Source organism: Marmota marmota, unplaced genomic scaffold (genome assembly GCF_001458135.2).
Source record: "Marmota marmota marmota unplaced genomic scaffold, marMar, whole genome shotgun sequence".
In the NCBI taxonomy this organism is placed as follows: Eukaryota; Metazoa; Chordata; class Mammalia; order Rodentia; family Sciuridae; genus Marmota; species Marmota marmota.
In genome coordinates, this window is record NW_026000037.1 from 30,509,674 (window position 1) to 30,530,871 (window position 21,198).

The 21,198-nt window shown below is 30.7% G+C and overlaps 1 protein-coding gene across 1 annotated transcript in view; it reads right to left on the minus strand.

Annotated features, from left to right (window-relative positions):
* Lrp1b (LDL receptor related protein 1B) overlaps positions 1-21,198 on the minus strand; it is a 1,807,788-nt gene that overhangs the window by 756,328 nt on the left and 1,030,262 nt on the right. Inside the window, exons 12-15 of the mRNA XM_015479144.2 lie at positions 17,735-17,915; positions 12,748-12,967; positions 10,709-10,898; positions 1,963-2,085 (exon numbers count right to left, since the gene is read on the minus strand). Of these exons, the coding sequence (XP_015334630.1) occupies positions 1,963-2,085; positions 10,709-10,898; positions 12,748-12,967; positions 17,735-17,915 (714 nt within the window). The remainder of the gene's footprint in view (positions 1-1,962; positions 2,086-10,708; positions 10,899-12,747; positions 12,968-17,734; positions 17,916-21,198) is intronic.

Below are 21,198 nucleotides of genomic sequence, written 5' to 3' on the forward strand. Positions count from 1 at the left end.
CAGAAGGGTCTCAAGTTCTGATGCTAGCCTGGACAATTTATTGAGATTGTCTCAAAGTAAAATGTAAAAAGGGTTGGGGAGATAGGCCAGTGTAAGACATCTTGAACAAGGTCCTGGGTTCAATTCCTAGCACAAAAAGAGAGAGAGAGAGAGAGAGAGAGAGAGAGAGAGAGAGAGAGAGAGAGAAAACTGCGAAAGAGATAAAACTCATATTTGTGTTTAGAAGTGTGAAATTCTACAAAAATATGAAGAATATTTCTAGAATTTTGAAGAGAAGATTCATACTGAAAAGAATTGCTATTCACACAGAAAGGTAAAGACATTTGCTATACATAAGAACTAGACAATATATACCTTATATGCACTTCCTGAAAAAGTTACTTCAAGATATATTCCATCTATTTTACAAATTAATGAAAACTAATAAATAAACTACTGTGTACCAAAAATCAAAGAATTTAAAAATATACTTAAAGAAACTCTAATATAGGTCTAAAAGTATTGTAAAATATTATAAAATTAATTAATTGTTCAATGTCAAAATATACTTACAAAGAATCCTTTTGATTTTAATTAATATAATTGATCAGAAATCCTAAATTATACTCCTAAATTATAACATAAGAACTATATTATAATTATATAGTTAAATAAAGGGGCAGAAATAAAACTAGAGTCTTCATCTCAGAGTTGAAATTCCAATGACAGTAATAGAATTTAAACTTATAGCCATATTACAAATAGCTAAGGAGGATCTTACACAAATGGACCATGGACTATAAGGTAAAATACATAAAAAAATATAAACAATAAAGAAATAGACAAATCTATAACAATGAATCATAAATAGTACATTAAATATGAAAAGAAAATTAATGGCTTAAAATGAAGTCAATAAAAATCATGTTCACAAAGAATATTCAGTTACATGATAAGTAAAATAGAGAACAAAATAAATTATATTGTAGTGTTTGTTATTCAAAACTAAAAGTGTACAAGATAATTAAGAGTTCAGTCTCCATAATAAAATAATTTGGGGTCTAAATACCCCAGGACCTTTAGGTTCTTTTGTACCTTTAGAATGAACTGGAACATCACCTTTTACTGGGTCTCAAATCCATTGACATCTAATCTCCAGCTTGTCAACTGCAGAACCTAAGATTATGTGAGCTGATTTCTCACAATAAAATCCTTCAAACTGTATGTGTGTGTGTATATACATATACAAATCCATCCATCCATCCTACTGGTTCTATTTCTCTGGAGAACTCTAACTAGCATACAATTTAAAATTAAATCATTCAGAAATTTTTATATAGAGCTCAGTGCATGCATAATATTGTTGTTATTGTTCTTAAGGGAGACAATTTGTGGTAGAAATAAGAAATTTCAAGAGTCACTTTGGAATAATAATATGCAATAAATTGGAGAATGCCAGTAAAAGTTAACAAAAGTACCATTAATCCAGGACAATCATTTCAATTAATCATTTCACTACTTTGATAAAGTCTATAAATTCCTTATAAGTCTCTTTCTTTGTCTTCTTCCTTGTACTTCACCACCAAATAGATAGCTGAGCCCATTTAGTCATTTTAAGTCATTTTAAATCAATGTTCTACTAACTATCTCATTAACTATGTGATTTCAGTTGCAAGTGCTGATGGTGAGGTTCTTTTACAATTTCATTAAATATTTGCTTGTTTGGCATATACTTATTTAATTTTCTTTGTTAAACTTCATGCAACACTGACAGAATACTCTGCCAATTTCATCACTGTCATTAATTATCTGTTCATTAGAAATTGATTCAATTAATAATTTGTAGTCTGGAAAGAACAATATCTAAGAAATTTTCTGAATTTCTCCTCCAATTTGATTGTAATTCCTTTGGTTTCACCTGTTTCTTTCTAATCTTCAGAATGAGGCATATAAACAACATGTGTGACAAGAAAAGAAACTTACATGTGCAAGTTGTCCCATTTTCATCCAAAAGTTGATTATCGGCACAAGCACAGACTCGGCCTGCTGGAATGGCCAAGCAAAGTGTACTACAGCCCCCATTATTGACTCGGCACATATTGTCACCTACAATAGGAGAGAAGCAAATATATTAGAGAACACTGATTCCAACCAGTCAGCCAGTTTAAGCCCACTTTCTTTTTAGTAGGTACACATAGGTATAGATATATATATATTTTGATATGCTATGTATATTATATATTCAATAATGTAGTCAAGACTCCTTCTGAATTGTAATAAAATTCAGAAACATTTTAAAATATGTAATTTTTTTGGTAGAGAAGAAGAATTTCAGTGTTGACTGCAGAAGAAAGTGGTCTGTGTACAGTTAGATACAAGGAAAAAGAAAAAGAGGGCCAAATACATCTCTCTTTATTCAAGTTTGAGTTCTTGACTACTGGCTCTTGGAATTCAGCTTTGGGTTTCTCACAAACAGAAAATAAACAAGAAACAAGGCTGAGATATTCCATTTTGTGCAAATGGAATGCAAGTATGCTTGTATGACGGAGTGTTGGTGACTCAAAAGAGCACAGGGTATGTGCAGCTTGATGGCTATCAAGAGAATGTACAGTACAGAAGGGTGAATGTGTTGTTCCATAGGACCTAATGTGCAGAGACACTGATGAAGCATAAAATGATCATCAATTAATAGGCGTGAGAGAAAATTATTCATGAATATATATGTGAAAGCACCTTTGGAGACTTTCAGAAAAAAACAAGCAAATTTTTGAAGGGGTTGGAGATTATATTTCATAAAGTTGTAGGAAAGAGTAAATAAAATTAACGTAATCACCATTTTTATGCTATGTATTCCTACAGGTTGGAAAGGCAAGAAAGAAAGTGAACTGAGCCATACATCTGTCCAACTTTACAAAGAACTCTACAACACTAGCAATCCAATTGGCAGTGTCATCAACATAGTGTCATCATTTATACTATGTTGCATTTTCAAGGTACAAATAAAAAGGTTTTGATTATATCAGAAGATCTTTTTTAAATATTAAGAACAAAAGAGGGCTGGGAATGTGGCTCAAGCCATAGCACGCTCGCCTGGCATGCATGCGGCCAGGGTTCGATCCTCAGCACCACATACAAAGATGTTGTGTCTGCCGATAACTAAAAAATAAATATTAAAATTCTCTCTCTCTCTCTCTCTCTCTCTCTCTCTCTCAAAAAAAAGAACAAAAGAGCTTTTAATTTCACAAGATTATACAATAAATAATAAAATAACTAAGATAAAATTGAAAGTTAAAGTGTAAATGACAAAAATATGACTAAAATGACTGACAGGTTTATACTGAGGGCTTCAGGGGTTGGATTGCTATTCAAAGAATAGTAAGCAAGGAAAAAAAATACTCTCTAAAATGGTGCTGTATGCACCATTATTAATTAATTAATTAATTCTCATACATTATTATTTTGTGCCAACAGATCTGAATAAATGACTTAAAGCATATTATTGCTTCTTTTAATTATTCTGAGAATTTAATATATTTATAAAAAATTTAAAAAATAAACTTTGAAACAGAAGAAACCTAATAATTTGAGAATTAGCTTCAGTTTTTAAACAGTAATTAATCTTAGTTCATTTTTTTTTTTTTTTCAATATGGAATGCAGAAATGAATGTCTTAAGTAGTCACCAGATAAGGTCATGTTTATCACATGACCATGGGATAAAACTGTAGTACTCCACAGGTCATTCAGATGTACTGTCTTTGTTGTGCATATTGTATACATAATTAAATTAAGTATTCAATAGTTTAGTAACACCTGGATTTTGGAAAATTACTATTAATTCAAAATATGTTACAAAATATATGAATAACAAAGGCACTAAAAATAAAAAAATAATGACAATGACTATATTCTTTAAATCAATTGTGTGATTCATACTTACATTCTAATTAATGTGAGATTTAAGCATTTGAAAATAAATTATCATTTATTCAAACTTTGAAATATATTCCCATCCTGTGACTGCTACATATTAAATTACTGGCATTGGTATTTATACTCTCATGATAGAAAACTAAAATCTAAATAAATTATAATAATTCCATATTTCTCATAAGAATGACTTAGATCCTTTTTATTTTACAGTGTTCCTCTACATTTTTAATTTATTATATGAACTTTTTTTGACAGAGCTCATGTGATACACTTTTTTGAAGTTTTAGCAGCTTGCAAAATATTTCACATAAAAATATCTCTAAAACATGATTCAGTGACTATTTTTCAAATGTAGTGCAAATGATTGTACATAGATATCAATGGAAAGAGATATTAATATATTGATAGTTACATTAATGAAAGTCCATAATGTATCAATCCCAGAGAAAGTTGTCTCACACATATATTTAATTCACTTCATTTTTTATAATCAAATATTAAGGTAGGCTTTATCTTATTTGTAAGTAATGAGAATATAAGGGTTGAATTGAATTTTCTAAAGTCTAAAAATTAATAATACTCCTTATTAAAATTATTATTTATGTCTAGATAATAACTATTATTACTATTCTTATTTCTAACTTATTAGTAAAAGGATTTTTACTCTAAAATTCACCTTCTTTAACTTATAAATAAACCAAGCTCAAAAGAATAGAGAAAAAATAATATGCTAAAACAACAAAATGGAATTCTAGATAATTTACTTTGGAAACATATATTTAATTAAAAAATCAAATATGCAGGGAAAGCAAATAAAGACTACTTTCAAATTCTAGTTCAAGATAATGATCTTTCTGAGTCTTTTTCCCCAATCTTTTACCTTACAGAAGAAGAATTATTTTGTTTCACAAATAGTGCCTGACACAAAAGGTGCATTTAATATACATTAGTTGAGTAAGTAAATGAATAAATAACACTTTCAGTTGCTAAAACTTCAAAAAGGTCTATCACATGAGCTCTATCTTGAAAAAGTTTATATAATAAATTCAAAAATGTAGAGAATACTGTAAAATAAAAAAAAGATCTAAGTCAGCCTTATGAGAAATATGAAATTATTATAATTTATTATAATAATAAAATAAAATTTTTCAGTTGAATGACAGAAACAATTACTTGCAGTGTGTATACAAGGTACAAATGTGTGAATAGATATTAGTTTTAATAGGATGAAGGAACTTCTCTCATTTTTACTTAAGTCTAGATATATACTGTTTGTATGGACTTTGCTTTTCAGGAAAGAGTATATTTTATAGTGTATTATAACTTCAATAGAAGAGTAATAAAGACACAAATGATATCCCAGAACATCACAAGCTTGGATTAACATCTCAATGTTTCTAGACCAAAGTAATTTAACTTCTGTTAATAAATTTCTTCTTTCTAGCAAGTGGTAGACTGTGTAAACCAGCACAAAGCAATCCCACCGCCTGTTTTCCCTTCATACCGATTTTCTTCAGAATAATGGAAAGAAGAAACCCTGTTTTCTGTACGCTTCCTGGACTCATTGATTTCTAAGGGTTTTATCATGAGTGAAATTAGAAATCTCTGTACCTAACACATAACACGAAAAACCAGGAGAAGTTTCCACTTAATAGTGTGATGTTCAAGTTTGCAGTTTAGAAAAGAAATTAGACACCATATTTACTCCAAGAATAAAAGACCAGCAAAGTGAAATCCTTAGGTCAGGTGAATCCTGTATTTATTCTAGGATAATTCAGAATTGACTTTAAATGATATTAATCTCAGGAAAGAATAAAAGGTTTTTTTTTATCTTTCCTTCTGTTCAGAATTACATGCCATTGATATGTTTATTTTTGATTTGCTGTGTGTGTGTGTGTGTGTGTAATATTTTGCATTTTTAAAAAATATGGTGTTAAAAGACAAATTTTGTGATGATGGTCTTATCACAAAACCTAAATCTCATTTGACCTAAAAAAAACCCTGTAACACATTAAATAAAAATTGCTAAGTCTGTAAACTAGAAAGTGGCTGAATCCTGAATTCTACACAGGTAGCCAAGGGCACTTTAAAATTTTAAAAATGTGAATACAAAACTTATCAATAATGTAACTACAATGACCAAGGAAAACACATGCTCTTTTCTTTCCATTTAGAAGTAGAATAGAGGGAAAATTTAAATGAGTAAAATTAGCCACACAAATAACTCACTGAAAAATATGCTATGCTCTGGACAGACAAATCTCAACTTTAATTGTAGTTTCATCCTGTTTTACTATTTCCTCGGGACAAATGGCTATATCTGTCTGATCTCTGGGTTTCTCATATGTGTAACAGAAATTATTAGTACCTTTCTTCAGTATCTGTTGTGAGATTTAGATATTAATGACTATCCCACGTACTGGTAAATATGATGATTACAATTAATTAGTGGTTAACAAATGTCATCTGTCATGAAATAACCTATTATTTTTTATATATATATATATATATATATATATATATATATATAATATTATTGTTCAGGTTTTGTAATTACTTTGTTGTTTGGGGAATTATTTATTTTGTTTAGTTTTTGAAAAAGGCTGTTACTGTGCTGCTGAGACTGGACTTGAACCCATAACCCTAGTGCCTTGGCCTATTGAGAAGCTGGTATTAGAAGCACCCATTACTACATGCAATCATCAACCTTTCTTCAAATTTTACTTAATTTGGATTATTTCATTCTCTAAAGCACAGGAAAAATCAAGATGTGTTTTTTAATTTAGAGAATAAAAGATAAAGAATGTTATTTTATAATGTTGCTACTTTTATATGCGGAATTTTAGAAGAGTGTTACAAAATATTAGTTTTGATATAAAATGTCAATAAAATTGTTATAGATATTGAATTTAATGGAAATGAAATGAGAATTAAATTTTATCAGAAGAAATGACAGTACCATATGAGAAAAATATCTTGACATTAAATCCCTAACTAGTGTTTTGGGAAACATTCTTAGAATTAGCTTTTTGTTTTGTGTGGTTATATATATACATCTGCCTTCCTAAAATAATTTGGTATATTGGAAAGTGATTGACAAGTATGTTTCCTGATATGAGGGGAGGGGTGTGATTAGCGGATTTAATCTGTTTATATGCCCAATTTTTAGCATCTCTGAATATTTTCATGGTGTTCCAGTCAGTTGATATGTAGATCTATATTCACATAAGTATGTAAAAATAACTGCTTATAAATATATTCTGTATACACTATAGGTTTTATATGAAGTTATAGAACCTATATTCTCCAGGAGAGAGAGAAAGTTGTAAAAACAATAAAATAGATTTTATGGTTTGAATAAGCAATACTTCCCCCAAATGCCTGTGTTAATACAGGAAGTGAAATGATCAGATCATGAGACTTTTAATCTAATCAGTCCATCCTAATTTGAATGGACTAAATCTGTGGTATCTATAGACAGGTGGGGTATGGCTGAGAAAGTAGGTCACTAGAGGCATCCTTTGGGGTTTTCATTATGTGGCTGGTGCCAACCTCTAGCCTCCCCCACTCTGTCTCCCACACTCATGTGTGATTCCACCATGTTGTTCTGCCTTACCTCCAGCCCTCATCAGTGGAGCTGGTTGACCCTGAATTAAGCCTATGAAGTCAAAATAAATGTTTGTTTTTCTAAGTTATTTTTATCAGGTGTTATGGTTATAGATACCAAACATAGACTAACACATAGTTTAAAGAGAAAGTATGTGAATAAAATAGTGTATTTCCAAATGTTTATTAATATCTTTGTTAATTATTATGTTGAAAAATGAAATACAGAAAGAAAATTATATCAAGGTAAGATAACATACCTACATTTAAATATCTGTGTACATTTTATCACATAATTATATCACACTGATCATGTAGCAAAACACACAAAAAAATTGGATCTTGAATAGATTTTCCAATTTCAATCTCTATTGAAAAAAGTTGTTAATCAGGCATCCTTTTCATATTGTATTATCTGTTCAAAGGTCATTATTAAAGGATCTTGAGCTATATCAATAAGACTGGGTAAAAAAAAAACTGGGTAAAAAACAAACTAAGTGATAAGTTCACTTAATGAGAAATAATCAGTTTGGCTGAACACATATTCTCAATAAAACAGAATATAATGGTTTCTTAAATAAGTTGATAGTTTAGTAATGAGGGCTAAGTTTTCTTATACATTTATTTATTTAGAAGTAGTATGGATTGAACCTTGGGGAACTACCACTGAGCTACAACCTCAGCTTTACTTTCTCAAAAATTTCTTATTTTGATATGGGATCTAACTAATTCTCTAAGGCTGGCCTTGAACTTCTCATCTTCCTGCCTCAGCTTCAGGAGTTACTGGGATTTTGGGTGTAAGCCACCTTGGCAGGCTGCTAAGTCTCTATTTTGATTTATTAATTAAAAGGCAGGAAAAAGCACTTTTAAAGACCACTGTCTATCCAAAGGATAGCACTGCACAGATATATATTATAGCACCTTCCTAAATACCAGAACCATTCCTCTGTCATGTACTTTGTTGTATAATTCTGATATATTACTCATTGAATATTTAAAGTGCTTATTACATATAACTTTAGAAATAACAAGTTTTCATTAAATATAACAAATAATTTTTAATTCTCACAGAAATTTTATGAATAAAGTTCTTATTTTCATTGAATCTTCCCTGATGGAGCCCAAGTTTTCAGAAAAAAAAAAAAAAGAGCTAAGATCCAGATGTGAGACAAAGATCATTTTGTAGTACATCAGGATGTTTTTCACTAGGTTGCACTTAACTGATGAAGTCACTAAAGCAACTAGACATTTAAAGCATATGTAGATTTTAAAAATGTTATGGAGGCCAAGCATGGTGGCGCACTCCTACAATCCCAGCAGCTCAGGAGACTAAGGCAGGAGGATTCCAAGTTCAATGCCAGACTCAGCAATGGCGAGAATCCAAGCAATTCAGTGAGTCCCTGTCTCTAAATAAAATACAAAAAAAATAGGGCTATGAATGTGGCCCAGTGGTTGAGTTTCCCTGAGTTCAATCCCCAGTATTTCCCCCACCTCCCGAAAAAAAAAAAGAGTTATGGGGTTTGGCTAGAAGAATTCAGCAAAAACTTTCAAGAGGAACAATGTCTACCCAGGCATGGTAGTACATGCCTCTAATCTCTGCTAGTTGGGAGGTAAAGGCAGGAGGATAGCAAGTTCAAGACCAACTGGAACAACATAGTGCGATCACATAACCAAAAGAAAAGGAACAATTTCTGAAGAGAAGGAAAATAGGAAAAAAAATATATATATATGTCTATTTAGCCAGGTGCAGTAGTGATCCCAGTGGTTCAGGAGGCTGATGCGGGATGATTGCAAGTTCAAACCCAGCCTCAGCAACTTAGTGAGACCCTGTCTCTAATTAAAGTATAAGAAAGGGCTAGGGATGATTAAGGACTCCTAGGTTCATTCCCATATAAATATATATACATATGTATATAAATTATGGAATCAATGGTTGTAAAGGCAGAAAAAAATAATAATCCTTAAAACAAGATCCTGCAGAAAATAAGATTTTTTCCTCTTCATTTTTGCCTCTAGTTTAGTATAGACAAAATATAATGGTGATGTGGGCAAAGACAGGGTAATTAGAATGTAACAGAAAATATTTCCCTTTGAGGTGCTAGCAATTGTCTCTATTTTTAGCTCTTGTCCAGAGCAATAACCTATACTATCCCAAATAATTCCATTTTTATTCCTTTTAAAGATAAATTTATCCTGTTTTAACTACTGATATGTATCATGTTATTCACTGCTATTATTTTAAAACACTGTGCTTGTGTCTCAATAAAGCAATTTTAGTACACTAAGAGAAAAGCCCTGGAATGAGAGAGTTGACTTCAAGATAGCTACTTTAGCTAAAATATCTTCAAAAACTTGTTGGTAGATAACTTCCTATTGACAACATATGCACCAGAGAATTGAGGATATAATTCATTCATTCTAAATTTATTGAAATGTATCCTCATTAAATTTTTACAAGGATATCGCCATAAAAAGGAAAAGTGACTATTTAGAATCATAAAAAACTGCCACATAGTTTACTAAGCTGTTTTCTTTGTTTAATATCTAAGCTATGAATCATGCTATTTGTGCTGGCATAACAAACATTAACAAGTCATGCAGATAAAACATTTAAAATTATCTGATTTTAATAAGAAATGAATATTGTCATAGTTATACAATCAAATCATCTAAAATAATGACATGTTCTTTAAATATACATAGAAACTAATCAGAAAAATATATTAAGCTAGTTACTTTTTTTAAATAACACTTATACATTGCAATTTATTTGTTTTTTCAATTTTTCAATTTTTCTCAAAGTGTGGAAGTTTTTCCTCAGTGCTCACAGTAATTACTCTTTAAAAACATGTTTTCTTTTCTTTCCTTTCATATGTATACTTTATTTAACAAAGAACATTCTTTAGGGAAATGACATGAAAAAGGAAATATTTAAGAAAACCTTGCTCTTCGCTCAGGATCCCCAAATTTACTAAGCCAGGCTATAAATAGAACAATAAGAAATATATTTTATACATTAACAAAAGTGAAGATTTGATTGGCTTAGGAGTAACACCTGGGTGGACACCTTTTATCATAAAACATTGGCAACACTTTCAAATAAAAGCTTTTTGCAATATTGTGAAGCATTATTATATATGAAACACAGAGAAGGTTTTTTTGTTGTTGTTTTTTAATCTGTTTTTTCAGTACCTTGTTGCTTTCGTGGATCATAAATCTGAAGCCCAAACAAAGGTGGTCTTTCATGCCTCAGTAATGTCACCTCACTTGTTATCAAATCTAGTTGAAAAATGGAACCATTCATATAATCAGTCCAGAACACGTAATTCCCATGATGTGACAATCCAAAGGGATGATTCAATTCTTTTCCACTGTATACAATCTGGAAAATGTAAACACATTGTGAAAAATTAGAAATGACCATTAGAAACATAACTTAATATTTAGAGAAAATGATGTTTAAGTAAGCATAACAGACAATGATCTAACTAATGTCTTAATTCCTGTTTTCTTCCAGTACATTGGAATAATGAATTTCATAACATGAGCATATTTTTCTTTTTGACATCATGCAATATGAAAGATACCATCTATATTATATCCATTTCAATTCTCTCATAAATGGTACTTCAACAGTAAAGAATGCAACCAATGTGATTCTGAAGCCTGTATACTTGGAAAAATGAAAAATTATTCCCCATTTGATTCAAATGTATGATATGTCAAGATCATTGTATTGTCATGAGCAATTAATAAAAAAAGAATGCAAACATGAAAATGATTTTCCTAATATTCATTCCAATCTTTTTTCCTTATTATATTATAGTATCATATTCTTGGCTAGACATAGAACTAAATAATTAGTGTCATATATATTGCAATATTGCCCATCCAATGTAAAGGCAGTAGGAATGAAAGGGATCCTTCTGAATTAATTGGTCCCAGGAAAATTGAACTATTCTAGGGGATAAAAGGAAAGAAGATTAAGACTTTAATTTTAAAGATAGAAAAGTTTATTGTTAGTACATGGATAAGGCTTACTGGCATAATTTCAATTCTGATTATATTAATAAATTAATTTACATTCCAATTATGTTTTGTTGATGTTTAAATAGAGAAACCATGTGATATATATTTAAGTCAATTTACACATGTAGAATTCTAGAAGACAAATAATACCTCCAACAGTAATACTTTTACACCTTTTGTCATTTAAAAATAATATTGTTACAATATGAGAAAACATTTCTATTAACTTAATTTGGTAGAGAATTAGGGAAGTTACCTACCTTATTTATGATTAAAAAATCTAATTTTTCCTCTTTTTAACTGAATTCTTCATGTCAAATTAACATACATTGTATAACTAAGATAGTTTCTTGATTTTTTTCTCACCTTAATGTATGCTAAAATATGCTTACCATAAACGTGATCTGTATGTTGTATACATATTATCAAATTCAAAGAAATTGTAAATACTTAGTTAGCACCTGTTAAATACATTGCATTTGGTTAAATGCCAACCAGTTTTACCTAACTTGGGGGAAATATTTGGAACTCTGAGAGTAAACCAATGACTGAAATAAGCTTAACCAATGAGTATTATTTATTTCTCAAACAAAATCTACAATCAGTAGAATTACCTAATCGTGCAGTTTTTTTCCCAAAAAGGAAATAATGTAATGTCAAAAGAAGCATTTTGGTGATTTCTAACATGTGATCCTTCCATTATTTAAGTAACAGTTGAAGTTAGATCATGCTGTTGTATATGGTTAAGTAATTATAAGATGAAATATAAAGGTGATGTCTGGTCTCCCTAACAATCAACTGCATCGTCCTCAATTTTGCCCAAGAACATCAAAATCATCTTTGCATACATTAAATTCCAGCTGCAAATATTGAACATATTTGTATAGAGTTGAGTTCCTTGGTCATATAAAATTCATCAATAATGTAGGAAAACTGCATTTTAAAACAGTTCTGATATCCTGAGAGCTTCTTTTAAAAATCCCACAAATCCTGGCATACCACAGTGAGCTGGGTCTGGTCTCCTGGAGGCAAGTGCCAGCTGCAATGCTTAATGCTCAGCCTCCCTTAGCCACCCCACAGAGACTATTGGCAGCTACCTCAGAGGGGTAAAAATAAACTTGAAAGTATTTTTAACACAACACAACAAGGCTCTGTGAAAGAAAAAAGCCTGTGGGTTAAAAACAGCAGCAGTTGTCTTTTACCTTCCTGTGAGTTCCATTCAAAAACACTTTTTCAATATGATCATAATAGGCATCACACCAGTATAATGTGTTAGTGTGAAAGTCCAGAGTTAAACCATTTGGCCACAGCATCTTTGAAGTCACAAAAATCTGCCGATTGAAGCCATCCATCCAAGCCTTTTCGATCCTTCCCACGCTGTCATCTATTTCATCTTCCTCCCAGTCTGTCCAATACATCCAACTAAGACATTAAAACAAGAGTGTGTACATGTTATTTCAACCAGCCACCATATAGAGAGACACTTCCTAGGATTTGGCAGTTCCAGAAAATCTTTTACAGTCTGATATGTTCTATCTAAAATGCTTATCCTTCAAAGGGAGGGTGCAACTGTGAAGTTCTAAGGGAAGTAAAGATTTGTCTGATTGAACCAATCTATTCAGAATCATATGGAAAACCTACTTCCACCACTACTATGCTTATTGGCCTTGTGTCTTAATTAACTTGACAGTAAGCGTCAAATATCTGTTTTCTTTGATGTTGAGATCCAAGTCAGGGAAATAATTTTTTGAAGCATTACTATTTTAAAATATTGTCTGCTTCACAAAAGATATAATCAATTATGTGATTAAAAACCAGATAGACTGACATGAGAACCCATGGCACTCAGTTAATGATCTACTCCAGACTTTATTTAATCTCAGGTGAATTATTATTTTTAAGACAGGCAGTTGGATTGCCTTTGTTCTAAAGGACACAGTCACACTGTGTTTGTTTGGTCAGGTCCAATTTGTCATCCTGATGCAAATTATCTATGCTTTATTGCTGCTTATTATTACCCCCAAATCCACAAAAGATGATTTAGATGCACATAAGTTTAATAACAGCAGGTTGACTGACCTTGAGATTTTGAGCTTTTAATTCTACCTCAAACAAAAGCACCTGCCTTTAAAAACAAATCTTTTGTGTAAGCTGTAACAGTAGGAGAGTGGACCTTGAGCTAATGTTCCAATTCCCTCATGAATAAGGTTAAAACCTGCCACATGTGTTGTTTTGGGGTCATGTGAAAGTCCCTGCATAATTAATTAAAATGTAGGTTTTGATTCACTCACCTCATACACAACTTTATAAAGTTCCAAAGCTTTTCTAAGCTACTGACCCTAGAAATAACCTTATTAGATCTCCTGCTTCCCACATTTTGTGGTCCCTAAAGAATTTCTGAGGTAATTTGGGTAAAATCTCTAACCATGAATAAGAATCCTACTGTGCTCTAAATTGGCAGATTTGGGAAAACTGGGGTTGTAACAGACCATCCATTTAAGCTCTATTTAAATTCCTTTAACAGTTTACAATAATGATGATATATCTTTTCAAACCAGACAAATTATATTGAGACTATTGAATTTTACTGATCATATAAATAAACAGCAAATTTCTATCTTCTGTCCTGAATTTCCTTAATATGGTTTTACTATTGGAATGGCCTAGGAACAAAGAAGAAAGACATCTATTTACACTAATTCTACCTTAGGTAAAACTACTTGATTTCAATTATATAAATCAACTATATAAAATGATAGATACTATTTTTCATCTCTATTCATATATAACTGAAATTATCTTATATACTGTTAATAGATGCAGTTTTATCTTTATCCCTTATTTATAACTTGTTAAAATTGCAATAATCTTTCTCTTTAGCTCTTCCTCTTGATCATGGCAAAACTCATAACTCATTCCCATCTCCTCACCTGGCTTTCTAACTCGATCCACGCATAAATGTGTGCACATGTATATACATATACATGTGAAGGGTAAGTCTGAGTACTTTAAAAATATTAGATATTGTTTTGCTGTTTGAAAAAAGAAAGTATTATATTTGAACTTATCGATTTCCTAAGATTGTTTTTATTCAAACAAAATGTAAAAATAATAATTTTCTAAGTAAGCAATGCCCACCTGATAAAGGTTAATTATAAGTAGGTGATCATCTACTCATTTAATTATCTGCTTAAAAGTTATATTAGGAAAGCTGTATAATCAATATCAAATGATGATAATTCATAAACACAAAATATGAATATAATCTATAACATAAGCAGGAACTGACATTTTTGCATGTAGAACTCTGAGTATTCACCAAATAAAATTTAGGTGAATTTGACCTTCTGCTTGTATAGCAAGAAAGATCATACCACTATTTCCAAGGCCTATTCAAATACAATTTTTATGAAGTTTATTTTCATCCTTTATCATCGTAAGAATCAAAGCTCCTTCCTCTGTTTCTTAGTGATGCTTTTTAGTTTGTTATAGTATTTCTTGAATTGTACCTATATAATATTGAATAATATTGCATGTCTGATGATTCCAATTAAAATTAAAACAAGAGAAGGGGTTATTCTTTATTCAAAAGTGTAACCTGGAATGCCAAGCTTGGCTTTGCTAAGATTAATCATGTTCCAAATCTAATTGAATTATTGAATGATCAATGCTAGAAAATGTTTAAATCCTTAAAAGCTTCACTACCATGGAAGTAAAATAAATGTTTCCCACTGAAAATTTTGATTTGGTTTCTGATATACTATATAGCTGCTAGCTAAAGAGGTATGATATTATTCATTGAGATAAGGATATAAAAGAATACTTTTGGAAAGAAAATATGCACTTTGCTTTGGACATATTTCATTATAGAGGCTATTTTGAGAAGTTAGACTGAGATGTTGGGACTCTGTTATTGATATAAATTATGAAATTATAATAAAGAAATGATATCATTTGTAGTTATCAGCTTAAGGAACAATTATATCATCATCTATTCTTCCTGAAGTTGTTAAGACCTGCCAGTTCTATTTTTTCAGTGTTTCCTATTTCAGTGTCCACTATTCTGTTCTTATTACAAATGCTATGGTTAAAAATGAACTCCTAATGGACATCCTTCTTCAAATCTATTGTGTTTCGTCTAATTGCCAAAAATAAATTTTTCTTGAATCATGATTTTAAAATGTGGCTTTAATTTTTAAAATCTTCCAATATCACTTAAATAAAATCAAACTTCTTATCAAAACGTTGAAAAATTCTGCATATTTATAATTTCATCTTGTGATGCTTCTTCATATGCTCTCTGTTCTTTACTTATTTATTGTTACACCTTCTACTCTCCACTTTCCAGAAGATACCAGGTGATTCCTGAGTGTTAATAAGTCTGATTGTTTTGTAAACCATGGTATACTTAGCATAGAGCTATGAACCCTGCATATTGTTAGGGAAGAATGTTGTGTGTGTGTGTGTGTGGTATGTGTGTTTAAATAAGCAAATATGTGCACATGCATCCTTTCACTTATGTGATTTTTGTTTGTGATATATGTGATTTTTGTTTCTGATGTTAGTGCATATCAGCACTAACCCAGGTGGAAAAAAAAAATGTGTTTGATGAAAGAGGTATAAAAGTAATTTTTTGTAACACACAGACAAATGTAGAGTTCATTGGTAAGCAGACTGACAGGGATGCAGATGTTGTCTTTATGTAAAAAATAAATTCATATCTATCAAGATAATCAAGATTGCCCCCCAAAAGAATGAGCTATTTGGATGAGGTAGGTTTCAAACACAAGTTGGATTTCTGCCTACTAGAGAGGTATTTGAACATGGTTTCTGAATTGATAAGAAAGATGGAGCTAGTGGCTTGATTTTATAGCCTCAATATTTATGTCATCTCTTTGAGAACAATAAAGAATGTTTAACTCTATCAGAACAGTTTTCTCTAACACAATACTAAAAAGAAAGAGGTCATTTTAACACATTTTTGAAATTTCTTGTTTCAAGTAGCTTTAAACAATTTGGAATACATACTTTTTCATGAAACTAAGGTTGCCTTGGTATAAGGTCAGGCAAATGCTTTGTTTTAACAGTCCCAGAAGAGAAAAAAATAATTATGGAGTTGACACATAAAATCAATGAAATTGCTTTATTTTAATTATGCCTTTATGAAAACATACAATGAGTTCATCCACAGCCTAGAAGAAGCATCTTTATTATGTTTGAACATATTCTCAACCCAAACAATGCTAGGAATTGCACTTCAATTAACTCTGTTTATGAGGGATTTCTATTTAATTAAATAAATATTTTCTGTATGTGTGCAATATGGTATAAAGAATATTCATTGTGTGGTGCTATTTTGAAAAACATAATGTATATAGGTCATGGAAATAAAAACACAAAAACTGTACATAAAATATGCAATACATTCATTTGATTCTGAATTTCTGCTAGGAATTTCCACATTTCTTTGATATTTCTATGAGTGTAGGTTTGCACCAGGTAATAGCTCTGACTAAAAAAAAAAGTGTGTGGGGGGATATATTACCAAGAATTGCACAAAATATTTTGTCCTAAACAAGTACCATGTACTATAAAGTGATGTCTCTATATGGAAACTATGGTTGTATCCAAAATTATGTGATCATTAACCTATACTCTCAAAAGCAATGGAGTACAGTGGTTAAGCATAAAGTCTTGAGACAGGATGCCATTCACAGATCAGTTAGCAGTTTCTCCTTCATGAAATGGGAGGGTAGTATGATAATAGCAACCAATTCATATGATTATTGTGAAGAATACAGCTAGGAGCACAAAATGTCTGACCCATAATAAATGTACAGAAACATTTGCTATTTCTTTTTAATACAGTAAATTTCAATATCATTTTTAAAATTAAGATTGATACTCTGATTAAATAGATTAATTATCTCGGTGTCAGACTGCCTAAAATAGCTCATCTGAGTAAATGAAGTAATATAGACTTTATACAAATAATTTATTTCAGTTCGATGTATTTTGATATTTTTATTTAGTATATTTTCTAGAAGAAATCATTAATATGAGTAACATTTCCTAATCAGACTATCCATGTGTGAATTCATTTATACATATGAAATTTAAATAAAATGAAAAACAAATTTCTTTAGTATAATTTTTCTGATATAAAGCTGATTTTTTAAAATTGCGTACCCGTTAACTGGATCCACCACAATTCCTCTGGGATGGGACATTTCTCCTTCTAAAAGAGTCTTCCGACTCTGAGAAGCCTTTTCCAGTCTGGCCACATTAATTGTTTTTCTATGGCCATCATTTGTCCAGTAAAGGTTATTTCCAATCCAGTCCACAGCAATGCCCTCTACATTATCCAGATCTGTTAAAAAAAAAAAGAAAAGAAACTAATTTTTAAATAGCAGTAAAATTAATGTCTACTACTTATTTATTTAAACTTGCTTAAGGTGTTTATTTAATTCAAACAGGAATGAGTTGTTTATGGATTTGATTTGTGAAAATATCAATATTCCAGAAATATTTTTCAATTTTATCTTTATGACCTTCAATGTGAATGATGGGTCCTTTCTCTTCAAATAGATTTCTCCATTTGTAACAAGTGTTGACAAATTGATCATAATGGTGTTATAACCGAACTTCAATATATTGTTATTGAGAGTGATTTGCAGTAAAACAGGAAAAAAAAATCATGTGAGCAAAAAGGCATAAATACAGTATAGACTGTTGAAAAAAATCTAGTACTATGATATCATGTCCAAATTTATAATGTATAATCTGAGTGGCCAAAATAATCATAATGCCCTCTTGTCAAAAGACAGGTCCATCCAGAGCACTTATTTCAAAGCCTAAAAGAGGCTTTTATCACAGAGGAACATGAACAGTGAATCTTAAAGATTCACTAAAACACTTCTGTATATTTTAGGCTTATTTTAAAAGAACTCTATTACTAGCTTCTATAAAATACAGACAGTGATAAATCAAAGGGTATAAACATAGAATATTAGGATTTCATCTGATTCAAACCTTTTATTTTACAAAATGGGAAAACCCAGCACTTCAATGTGAAGGCATTTTCTTATGGTCTATTATTCAAGAGACAGTGGAGTTGGGATAAAAATCTCAATTTTATGATCCATGTATAGAGACCTCCAAAACTGTTCTTCTCCTGTGGTGAGCTTCTGCAACATCCATCCATCCTTACTTCATACTATTTTGTCAATCACACCTAAACTTCTCACAACTCCACTAAGATAGTTCTACTCTCATATTGCAAGGAAAAATACTGTGAAATTTTTTTCTTTTTTTTCTTTTTTGGTACTGCTAGATATTGATTCTAGGGCCTTATACATGCCAGGCAGGCACTCCACCACTGAGCCACATCCCCAGTGCCAAATTTGTCTTCATTCAAAACCAAGAAGATATAGAAATGTAACTTCCTGGACAAAGCAATAGTTAGTATTATATTAGAGACAGAGTTATGTATTCACACATACTGAGAAATCCACTTTGCATTTCCTCATAAGCAGATGTAATAAATATTTACTATTATCATATTTACTAGTAATGGCTCCTCTGGATCTAAAAAAAAAGATTTTTTTTTCTTTTGCAACTCTTTCTACTAATCAACATATGCCCTGACTCAGGATGACTAATACAAAGTGAGATTTGATCTAACTGAAAATCCATTATAGTGAATCAGATAAGTTCTCAATTTCACTAAGCTATCTGCTTCATTACCATCCAATATGAGGAATTTTCACAGGTTAATTGTGCCTATGCTTAGAAGAAAGTTTAATTTTATCTTTACTTTATTGACATTTAATTTTACTGAGCACTTTCCTGTTCTGGCACAATGGAAAGAGAGCTGCTATTTACTTTCTTTTCTATGTGTTATAGACTGTAGCTGATTTTTATTTTGCTAGTTGGTTTTCAAAACTTATATTACGTTTGAAATCTACTAGAGCATAGACAATCTTCAAGTTGAATAACCCTCTTAATTTTAAAGCTTTCCTTTTGATTTCTGACTTGAGAATTTTTTTATTTTTCCATTTGAAGCAAGTTACAATATGTAATCCAAGTTACAAGGGCTGGATGGAAAATTCATGTTTAGCACTTAGACAAATATCTGACTCACTCTCATTCTTAATTTCTCCGTGTGTAAGTTGAAGATAATAACAGAATCTACCCCTAGGATGATGGCAAGGGGTAAATTAGCTGCTGCATATAAAATATTTTAGCATACCACCTGGAGTATAGTAATTTCTTAATATATGTTAGCTTTTCATCAATGTCCAGGGTTTTTAAAAAATTATGTATGTTTTGGATTTTTTTCTTTATAGATGTTACTAGATAGAAATACACCTTTACAATGCTTGTTCAATAATATTTCTTTGCATTTTTACCAGCTGCAGACTTCAACTAGAAATATTATATAGAGAGTCACTCATAAATAAATAGTGAAAATGAAACAGAATGCTAAGAAACAGAATTTGGAAAGAAATTCTTCCTAATTGGTGTATTTTATTTTTGAAAGTTGGAATGCTTAAACAGTGCAATTAGGTAGTGATTAGGATCACAGTTTGGGATCACTACTTCTCATGACTAACTTACTAGCTGAGAAACTCATTCACTTTCCTGTCTTCAATTTCCTTGTGTTTAAAATGAATGCAATGACAATGTTTAATCCACAGGATTTTTGAGGATTCAATGGATAAAGATATGTGAAATTCTTAAAATAATGGTAGGCATATAGTTAATGTTATATAAATGTTGCCATTATTATTATTAATAGTATCATAATTATTATAGTCTTCCATTTAGCTAGCTATCTAGTCCATTAAGATAGTAATGAAACAATTAGCCTAGAGTATTTTTGTAATGTACTTTATGTTTTTTTTTGTGTTATAGGGCAAATGAGGCTGAATTTAATTTTAAAATTAGGAAACTCATAAAATAATCTATATGCAAATTTGAAATCTTTTTAGCTATCTTTACTGGAGCAGGGAAGAACTTTCTCTCTTATTGAAAAAAGTCTGAAATCAATTAATCCCTATCTCCACAAATATACATTGATAAGTGATTCATTCTATATTCATATTATTTGGTCTCTGCTTTCAACTAATTTATGACTTAGAAAGAACACTAATATNTATATATATATATATATATATATATATATATATTACATTTACTTTTTTTAAAAGAGAGAGAGAGATTTTTTAATATTTATTTTTCAGTTTTCAGTGGACACAACATCTTTATTTTATGTGGTGCTAAGGATCTAACCCAGCGCCCCGCGCATGTCAGGCGAGCACATTACCGCTTGAGCCACATCCCCAGCCCTAATATTTACTTTTATTCAAAGTCTAGTTGGCGCTTGTCTGAGATTGACTAATAAGAACTCTGTGAACAAATTTCTTGGTCAGGAACATATGTAGATTTATGGCATTTAAATGTCAAACAAACATAAGTAAATACAGAAATTCTATTTATTATATCAAGGAAAGATGACTATTCAATGCAAGGAACATGTTGGATAAAGAAAATATAAGAGTGGATTGCTTTGCATAAATTTGGGTAAAGTTTAGTAGTCTAGATCCTGAAATCCACACTCACTACAATTATTACTATTATTATTTCATAAA